This window comes from Danio rerio, chromosome 18 (assembly GCF_049306965.1).
Source record: "Danio rerio strain Tuebingen ecotype United States chromosome 18, GRCz12tu, whole genome shotgun sequence".
In the NCBI taxonomy this organism is placed as follows: Eukaryota; Metazoa; Chordata; class Actinopteri; order Cypriniformes; family Danionidae; genus Danio; species Danio rerio.
Window position 1 is genome coordinate 30,003,715 of NC_133193.1, and position 11,286 is coordinate 30,015,000.

The 11,286-nt window shown below is 36.4% G+C and overlaps 1 protein-coding gene across 1 annotated transcript in view; it reads left to right on the forward strand.

Moving 5' to 3' along the window:
* The first annotated feature begins 8,043 nt into the window (after positions 1-8,043).
* spon1a (spondin 1a) overlaps positions 8,044-11,286 on the forward strand; it is a 316,187-nt gene continuing 312,944 nt past the window's right edge. Inside the window, 2 exon segments of the mRNA NM_131515.1 lie at positions 8,044-8,433; positions 10,266-10,372. Of these exon segments, the coding sequence (NP_571590.1) occupies positions 8,196-8,433; positions 10,266-10,372 (345 nt within the window). The 5' untranslated portion in view covers positions 8,044-8,195.

Below are 11,286 nucleotides of genomic sequence, written 5' to 3' on the forward strand. Positions count from 1 at the left end.
TTTTTGGCTTATAACATCTCAACCTTACGTCCGAAACTCATAAAACTGGTCTCATTACATCCGGCAGAGCATGTCAAGTCGAATGATGTCTGATTTTTACAGGTCAGCCATTTTGGGCGTCGCCCATTTCGATTTTTGGCCAAAAATGCTATATTTTACCAACATATTCACATATCATTACAAAACATGATAAGCATCTGGCACAATGAGAGAGGACAGTATTAACATTAATCATACCAAATATGAAGTCTCAAAATCAAACTCTCTAGCGCCACCACTTGTCCAAATGTTCATGTATGTTTATCATCATAACTTTTGAACCAAATGGGCTACAATCAAAATTCTTTTTCCCACTGATTCCTTGGATCAGTCCGATTCAAACGCACCCTATGACGTCATTTTCCGTCATGAATTTTTTTGCGTTATTTTAAATTATTCGAAAAACCTATTTGATCGAACTCGTCCTAGGCCGTTTCTCCGATTATCACCCAAATTGAATCACATGATCTACAGACCATGCCAACCAAAAGTTATGGAATTCAAGTTGATTTGACCAACCGTTTTCGTTTAACTTGCAATCAAATTTAACGTAGAACTTGCAAAAATGGACTTGAGACGATATCTCCGTAACGCATTCACCAATTCACACCAAACTTGGTGTGTGTTATGACAACTAGGGTCTAAGGTTAATTGCGGAGTTTCGGCGCACTGCCCTCTAGTGGTCCGGAGATACAAAAAACTTGCTTTTTGGCTTATAACGTCTCAACCTTTCGTCCGAAACTCATGAAACTGGTCTCATTACATCCGGCAGAGCATGCCGAGTCGAATGATGTCTGATTTTCACAGGTCAGCCATTTTGGGCGTCGCCCATTTCGATTTTTGGCCAAAAATGCTATATTTTACCAACACATTCACATATCATTACAAAACATGGTATGCATCTTCAACCCCATGCCCTGAAAGTACTCAAAAACGTCTGGAGCAGCGCCACCTTATGGCCAATAGTGCTTGGCCCCTTAATTGCTGCTTGCAGCTATATTTATTATTATTATTATTATTATTCTTCTTCTTCCGTTTCTTCCGCCGGATTTGAATGGCAGCCCATATAGGCGTATGCGGGAAAGTTGTATAATTTGGCACAATGATAGAGGACAGTATTAACATTAATCAGACCAAACATGAAGTCTCAAAATCAAACTCTCTAGCGCCACCACTTGTCCAAACTTTCACACACGTTTATCATCATAACTTTTGAACCGAATGGGCTACAATCAAATTTCTTTTTTCCCCTGATTCCTTGGCTCAGTCCGATTCAAACCCACCCTATGACGTCATTTTCCGTCATGAATTTTTTCGCGCTATTATAAATTTTTCGAAAAACCTATTTGATCGAACTCGTCCTAGGCCGTGTCTCCGATTTTCACCAAAATTTAACCACATGATCTACAGACCATGCCAACCAAAAGTTATGGAATTCAAGTTGATTAGACCAACCGTTTTTGTTTAACTTGCGAACTAATTTAACGTAGAACTTGCGAAAATGGACCTGAGGCGATATCTCTGTAACGCATTCACCGATTCACACCAAACTTGGTGAGTGTTATGACAACTAGGGTCTAAGGTTAATTGCAGAGTTTCGGCGCACTGCCCCCTAGTGGTCCGGAGATACAAAAAACTTGCTCTTTGGCTTATAACGTCTCAACCTTTCGTCCCAAACTCATGAAACTGGTCTCATTACATCCGGCAGAGCATGCCGAGTCAAATGATGTCTGATTTTCACAGGTCAGCCATTTTGGGCGTCGCCCATTTCGATTTTTGGCCAAAAATGCTATATTTTACCAACACATTCACATATCATTACAAAACATGGTATGCATCTTCAACCCCATGCCCTGAAAGTACTCAAAAACGTCTGGAGCAGCGCCACCTTATGGCCAATAGTGCTTGGCCCCTTAATTGCTGCTTGCAGCTATATTTATTATTATTATTATTCTTCTTCTTCTTCTTCCGTTTCTTCCGCCGGATTTGAATGGCAGCCCATATAGGCGTATGCGGGAAAGTTGTATAATTTGGCACAATGATAGAGGCCAGTATTAACATTAATCAGGCCAAATATGAAGTCTCAAAATCAAACTCTCTAGCGCCACCACTTGTCCAAACTTTCACGTATGTTTATCATCATAACTTTTGAACCGAATGGGCTACAATCAAAATTCTTTTTTCCTCTGATTCCTTGGCTCAGTCCGATTCAAACCCACCCTATGACGTCATTTTCCGTCATGACTTTTTTCGCGCTATTTTAAATTTTTCAAAAAACCTATTTGATCGAACTCGTCCTAGGCCGTGTCTCCGATTTTCACCAAAATTGAATCACATGATCTACAGACCATGCCAACCAAAAGTTATGGAATTCAAGTTGATTTGACCAACCGTTTTCGTTTAACTTACGAACTAATTTAACAAAGAACTTGCGAAAATGGACTTGAGGCGATATCTCTGTAATGCATTCACCGATTCACACCAAACTTGGTGTGTGTTATGACAACTAGGGTCTAAGGTTAATTGCGGAGTTTCGGCGCACTGCCCCCTAGTGGTCCGGAGATACTAAAAACTTGCTTTTTGGCTTATAACGTCTCAACCTTTCGTCCGAAACTCATGAAACTGGTCTCATTACATCCGGCAGAGCATGCCGAGTCGAATGATGTCTGATTTTCACAGGTCAGCCATTTTGGGCGTCACCCATTTCGATTTTTGGCCAAAAATGCTATATTTTACCAACACATTCACATATCATTATAAAACATGGTATGCATCTTCAACCCCATGCCCTGAAAGTACTCAAAAACGTCTGGAGCAGCGCCACCTTATGGCCAATAGTGCTTGGCCCCTTAATTGCTGCTTGCAGCTATATTTATTATTATTATTATTATTATTACTAGTAGTAGTAGTAGTAGTAGTTAAGGGTGTCACGATCCTCCAAATCCTCGATTCGATTACATTTTCGATTCTAAAGGCACGATTCGATTCGATTATGAATAATTAATTAATTAATGACCAATTAATTATTTGTAGCCTACCGTTTAAACTACCTGACCTGCATGGTCTTTGTTTTACCCATAAACAAATCATACAGTAAATGAATAAAGGCAAGATACACACATGATTACCACCTGTCAATCACTTTTTCTGCGGGACTCGTGAATAGGCAGTGATCTGTGTCATTATAATGGCGTCGGTAAAAAAGAGGCACAACCAACAGGAACCAGCCAACAGTATCTAAGGTGTGCGCTAAAATGACTAAGTACAAGTGAGTGAAAGATTGAAGCAGCCCTCTGACTGCCTGGACCTGCTGTCTTGAGCGCAAGGCTGTATGTGCGTCTGTGTCTGTGTGGTCACGTGATGTGCATTTTCAGAGGTAGAGAGGAAGGAGAGCTGCTCAGAAATGCTACACGCCACTGTGGATGTCAAATCGTTGTCGTTCTAAAATGCCATTTAAAAACAAAAACAGTGTAAACAGGGCCTGAGTGTGTACTTTTCGCGAGCGGATTTGCAACGGGGGCGGGCGGAGGATTGCGATGCCGGTGTTGTCTATCGGACGAACCGTACGTAATACGTACATAGCAGAGCTTGCAAAACTGTGTTTTTTTGTCGACAACACGAACGTTGTCAACATAACTCACTGGAAATCCAAAATGCTTACACACCGGCAACTTCATTGAAACAGGAAAGGGTTTAAGTTCTGTCGACGGGTCTCCTGCTTCTGCAGTTTAACAAGCACTTCAACAAGCCTGTTTTTTTCCCGCTTGGCAAGCCAAGCTGACATGGGGGCGTGGCAGCATCGACGATTCTATTTTTTGATTCGATAATCAAAATTGAGCATATATTTCGATCGATTTCGATTAAAAATCGAAATCGTGACACCCCTAGTAGTAGTAGTAGTAGTAGTAGTAGTAGTAATAGTAGTGGTAGTATTATTTCCTCACCTGTGTAATGTGATTCAATATATTACTACAATTCCAAATGTTGTATTTATGAAGCTATTACCTATGGAGACATTAACTTCCCTTGCCAACAAAGCCACTGAGAATACATGTATTTGCCTTAAAGGCATGTTAAATAAGTCTTAAAGGGGTCATGATTTGCATTTTTGAATTATTATTATTATTAAATAATGTTCCCTCAGGTCTGCTTAGAAATGTGTAAATCAAATACAGTCATGATCTTGAAATAAGTGACCATTTTCTACCTATGATTTTGACCTTCTGCTTTAAACACCCAAAGGCACATCTCATTTAAGACTTCAATGTAAACCCCTGCTGTTATGATTGAGTCTTTTCATATAAAGCAAGACATGTAAAACTGTTCATGAAGTGTGCAAGTGTTCAGTGAAAATATGCAGTTTATTATGTTATGCAGGTGGTTTCAAGAAATATAATGGGAGTTTAGGTAAGAGAGCAGAACTAAATCAGTAAACTCTGCTAATCCAAAGCAATTGACAGCTTCTGGTATTATATTATGAGCATCGAGCTTTGATCACTTTTAGGTAATTACTTTAAAGTCGGTATGAAATGGCAGTTAAGATTGCTTTTTTTCCATATCATTATGTACATTCATTTCCCAGTAATGTGTTGTGGCTGGAAGGAAATTCGCCGTGTAAAACATATGTTGGTATAGTTGGCGATTCATTGCGCTATGGCTACCCCTGATAAATAAGGGATTAAGCCAGAGGGGAATTAATTAATGTTTGAATGTCATTCAATTGAAATGGCCATGAAATAAGAAACGAAATGTAGTTTAATGATTTTATAATTTGGAAACTGATCATTGGCATTGCTAACAAAATAGGTGAAGACTGACAATTGGACAAAAGCAGGACAGAAACAGAGACATGCCTTTATAGCTCCTTGGCATTCTATATGACGAGGAGTAAAGAAAAGTTGTTTTGAGGAGGCAGGGAAGGCTAATTGATAATAGATTATGAGGTCAAATTAATTTAGTAATTAAAAAAAAAAAAAAAAAAAAAAAAAAAAAAAAAAAAAATATATATATATATATATATATATATATATATATATATATATTACGCTGACTTTAAGCCACTGGGTAATCATAATGTTTGGAAAAAGTGTTTTCTTTATTTTTTTTCTATTTTCTATTTTATTTTTTAATTTTATTTTTTTTATTTATTCATTTTGCTGCTAGAGGTCAACATGGGCTTGTTCTGAAAATAACCCCCTACATACAATTCTAGAGATCTCGATTTATGTTGCCAGAAGTAAGTATGGCTGCGTTCTGTCTTTAAAATGAACGCTACTGGGCGGCATGAAGCCGTTACTTTTAGCGCTAACCAGCTGACCACTCAACTCCATAAAAACAGCTTTCCCAATGATACCAGTTAGTCCAGTATGTAGTCGGCAGACTCGAGATGCAGAGATGAATTAACCACGACAATGGGGTTTGAGTCAAGACAAGATCAGAAGCAAAAAAAAAATAAATAAATAAATAAATAAAATAAACAAGTAAATACTAGGGTGAGAATGTTTTAAAATCTAAAAAAAATATGGTAAAAATCAGGCAAGGTCTTTTTCTGGATTGCTTTTCAAAACAATAGGTTTAGGGAAATGGGTGGGCGGTTAAATTGCTGCTTTTGAAAACATTATTGTTTGGGTTTAGGGAAGGAGGAGGGTGGCACAAACGATCGGTCAGTCAGTCAGTCAGTCATTTAGTCAGTTGACAGCTACCTCTGGTGGATTTACATGAGAACGGCTGGTGCGAATGGGATTCGCGAGAGAAATTGGAGATCTGAAAAAGCATACACAGCGTACCTTCTGGAACGTATTTGACATTCTCAAGAAATGTAGCCGTACGTTTTCAGAATGATGACGTTGGAATCATGGGAGTTGTTATCTTCATTACATCTATGGGTCTCCTGCATAAATCATATTCATGGCTGTGGCAGGCAAGGCATGCCTGAACTACCTGCAACAGACAAAAGCAAGCTGGGAGACCAGTGGCTCAAAAAGTGGGTTAGTCAAACAATGACTGACACCTGTTTCCCCTTAGTGATTGGGCCACAGAGATGATTGAAAAGCGAGACGGCGGACCAGAATGAGAGAGAAATGAGCCTAGAAAGTATGACATTATTTTTGACAAAAAAATCATTTTTACCTTTAATAAGTTTTTACCTTTATCGCTGACCCTGCCTTCTTCTTCTAACATCCAAAACGAACATTACTACAATGGGTAAGCTAAAGCTTCCAATAATTATGATCATGGTATATGAAGCAGAGTAATATTGAAAGCTGCCCAAGTGAAAGAGTTGCTGAAGCAACTGCTGTCAAGAGATGAACATGACGCGGCACAAAAGCAACAGAGTTTTTTATTATGCAGCAGTCCACTGCCCGCTGATCTATCTGTCTTGGTCACGTAGGGAAAAAGCAGTGCTTTTTCATCATACTAAATTTATTCATTAATTTTCCTTCAGCTTAGTCCCTTATTTATCAAGGGTCGTCACAACGGAATGATCCGCCAACTATTCTGGCATATGATTTACACAGCAGATGACCTTTAAGCTGCAACCCAGTGCTGGAAAATACCCAAACACTCTCACATTCACACACACACACACGTACACTTAGGCCAATTTTGTTTACGCAGTTCACTTATACAGCATTTCTTTGGACTGTGGGGGAATCCCACACGAACATGGGGAGAACATGCAAATTCAAAACAAGAATGCCAACCGTGTGTTTTTTCAATGTTTTCTTTGTCATGGTGAGACAGGACACATGGCTGTATCCAAAATTGCACCTTGAGGGAGCAGTCATTTGTAGTGGTGTCTGAAACCCACACGAACATGGGGAGAACATGCAAACTCCACACAGAAATACCGACTGACCCAGCCAAGGCTCAAACCAGCAGCCTTCTTGCTGTAAGGCAACAGCGCTAACCAATGCACCACCCCTGCTATTAATTTGGTCTTTAATTGTAAGGATTTATCAATCAAATTTTATGCAGTACATTAAGAAGACTAGGAAATGCAGGTACTGTATGTATGTATATAGTACTAATAGATGAGTAATACATTGCGTAAGTATTTCTAAGGGAAGTAAAATATAGTGCAATCAATGAAATCTGTCATCATTTATCCACCCCCAGGTTGCTCTGCATTACATATTTTGGAAAATGTTGGTCCAGCATTCTTGTCCACATTCCAGTGTTTAGAAACAAAATTATATCCGTAAAAATGTATTTATTAATTTTGAAAACAAATAATATATTTTTAAATTTTTTTTTATTTTACAATTTAGAATAATGTAAATATTTTGATATATAAATAGCTGTGAATTATATTTTCAGTGATGAACTGATTTATTATTGTCATTAATGGCATGGTACAGCATGTATAAAAGTCAACATTAAACTTCGAGATTTTGCAGAGTAAAGTTTAAATACAGTACTATGAATTAATGAATTAATAAAAAAAGATTCTGGGTTTTGAACAAATCCTATAACAAGAAAAACATTTTAAATTTATATAGAAAGTGCACAACACCTAAAAAAAAGCTGTTTTAATAACATCAATGGTTATACAGAGATAATTAGCATCAACGCTTATTTATATACTGAATTTTATTTTATTTATTTATTTTTTTAAATGCAATTCACACTACGAGAGAAAAAAAAAGTAATTTTAAGAACCAATGATTGAAAATTATTTTATAGCACCACTGCAAAAAACAATCTCACGCGTAATATCTTAAAGCAAACACTGTGTGCGCATATCTGAACTATATGTGCCATCTCCAATTGCAATAGGAAATCAAGTGGTCAATGAGAATTACTTGGGAGAAAGGTTACGATCCTCATAAATCCTAAAGGCTCCTCTGCTCTGAGCATGTGCTTTTTGTTTGAAGTTGTGTGGCTGAATCCATTCAGCTGTCAGCGCGAGGCAAGCAGCGGCACTAGAGTCGGTCCAGTCAAAGTGAATGTGCCACTCCGTACAGACGGGCGATTCCTCATCTCGCTTTTCTTTCTCTCTTCAGTCCAGGATGGCAACATAGAGCGGTGAAGGCGGTGATATCAGCATCTGCGTATATGGGAGCCTGTTATTCCATGCAAGTTTAGTTTAGACTAGAGTTCAACACTCTAGACACACGCTTATAAGTGCACATTGAAAAGAAATTGAAAAAAAAATGAAAGTAAAGCGATCGGAGATGTGGAGAGCCGGTGTCCTGCTGCTGTTCACTGGCTGCGTATGCGCGAGTGTGCCGGAGGAACCAGCGGACAGAACGTCTCCATCTGACGGCTACTGCAGCTGGATAACGCGGGCACAGCCGCACGGAGCTGGAGGCAGAAGAGAGAGCACCAGTGAATTCAGGCTGCGAGTGGAAGGAGACCCGGAGCATTATCAGCCGGGCAGCACTTACCGAGGTACATGCCACTGTTTTAGCTGTTGTCAGGACCACCAGCGTGGACAGAGATGATCATGTGCGCGCGCCAGAGATGTGATGTGTCTTGAAAACTATCCTGTTAGTTGCATAGGCAGCACGTTTTGGCATCGTTTTGCTCCGCAAAAAAAAATAGTTGCTGGTGGAAATTAAGATTTGTTTTTACGGAAAGAATTTAAAGGTCTTTAGTTAGATTTTTATTTATTTATTTTTTTTTACAGTGCGTTTTGTGTTTTGTGGTCTTTACTAAAAAAAAATAAAAAATAAAAAATAAATAAATAAAATAAATAAATATATATATAGCACTGCCAATGTACCATAACGATGTAAGTGCATTCAGCAATTAAAACTAATAAAGTAGGGTGGAATATTGAACTGCATTGCCTGAGATATATACTATATTTTATTCCGTGTCAGATAAAGATCAATTTGTTACATGTCAAGCCACAAACACATGCTCTCAACTTTATTTTTGGTTTGTTTTTTTGTTTCTTAAATTTCATGTTTGATTTTCAGAAAAATTGAAAAATGTATAATGTATTTTGTAATATACTTTGTATATATATATATACAATTTGTATTGTGTAAATAATTATCTTTATATGTGAATAATATAGATCATCATAGCATTTTATTATTACATTTTAAATGAATAAGTTGTGATTTTTAAGAATCATTGCATTGGAAACTTGAGGCAATAGTAGTTTAGTAATTGTGCTGGTATGGTTTCTATATTGTAATAATTTATTTATTTATTTATTTATTTATTTACTTAGTTAGTTAGTTAGTTAGTTAGTTAGTTAGTTAGTTAGTTAGTTAGTTAGTTAGTTAGTTAGTTTTAGAAAGCAAGTGAAGTTCTTAAATGCAATTTTGGTTGGAATTAACCCATGTACTCTTTTGGTGAACTGCTAGAGGATAAGCAGTACTCACAGTGCTTTGTCATCTGCTTTTTCAACTTCCTCTCTTACCATATTCTTGATCCCCTCTACTCTAAAATGCTGCAAAATGCAACCAGCTCTGTATCAGATACATAATATCATTGTATGTGTTTTATTACCTAAACACTAATGAAAGCAACACGACAGTTAATATAGGCTAACTGTAGTATTGCTGTGATTATTTCCACTAACTTCATATGAAACCAATACAACACTCAACCAATCAGATTTAGCAGTCATGGGTCAATAAATATGTTATCAAAACCAGTAACAGTGTTGGAATTATAATATGAAAAACTGTGCATGCATTTTGTATCATTGGTGAAAGTGAAATGTTTTTTTTTTTTTTTTTTTTTTAATACAGATGGTATATCACACAGCATGTAGTCTAAATGCATGAGATTCTGATCAATGGCAGATACATCGATGTGAGACCTTTGATGTAAACAACAAAGCATACAATGAATGTTTCCTCTAAATGAAATCCGTCGTTATATGGTTAATTGCTTTTTCTTATTTGCATTAAATGCATCATTACACTATGCTGATGTATGCAACCTCACATTTTGGGTCATGACCCACCAGATGAGATTCTCACTATGATGTAGAGGGTATTAAGTTCCCACCTCACAGAATTTTTTGTTTTCATGAGATGGATTGTGAGCTCAGATGTCTGGTGTTGACTCATCAGTCAATAAATAATGTTAATCGTACAGTAGGTACAGAGTGTTTCGACAATTTAATTCTTCATTAAATATGATTTGTTTTTACAGATGTTTCTGTCAGAATATTTTCCATCTGCTCACATATTCTGACTGCAGTGAATGCAAACAGAAAGACGATGTAGGCTAACCAGAATAACTGTGATTATTTCCAGTAACCCTGTATGCAACAAACCCTGCATACTTCAGAGGCTTTACACTTATCGCACTGAAGGAAGGGCACAATGGTGACCAAGAGGAGGATTATGCTGGAAATTTCCAGGTACGAATCAAACACTTTGTTTTATATATATATATATATATATATATATATATATATATATATATATATATATATATATATATATATATATGAATCAATCATTTCTGTTTATATATAATTTCTGTGTATATATATACTTTTATATTTACATATAATTTTTGCTGTGTATTTGGCTTATAGATTTGTCAACTTTTTAAAGCAGACATTTTGCCATTTGTGGCTGTGTAACACACATTCATATAAACATTACAATGTACAACGTAACACATATTATTTATTACAATATTTTGCACATTATCTTCTACTGGAGCTTAAATAATTTTGCTATATTTAATTTCATTATAAATTATTGACATAAAGAGTTTTGGTGACTTCTAAAAACATGTTTTAATAAAATGTACGTCCCTCCTTTGAAGTTCTTTGAAGTTTTTTTGTGAAAAAACTGTAATCCACATAAAGCAAGTCTTCATCAAATAAGGTATTAAATTAGTAATTTGAATGTGAATTATTAAGTATTAATATGTGGATTAAAAAAAAAAAAAAAAAAATATATATATATATATATATATATATATATATATATATATATATATATATATATATATATATATATATATATAACATGCTCTTCAAACAAAATGACTCTTCAGAAGACTTGAACCAATCAATTCAAATGGATAACATTCACAAGATTGTCACCATATTCTCTCCTTTAAAGGGTGACTATGATGAAAATTATTTGTGTATGCTGTGTGGACAGAACTGTGTGTAGGTATATTGTGTCTACATTGATATTGGGATGCTAAAATTTAAATTTAACAGTTCCTGACGTTAAAATAGGATCCAAATGCCTCCCATTTTGAGGACCACCACAACATGATGTATTAGTGACAGATGTGTATTACCATGTCTCC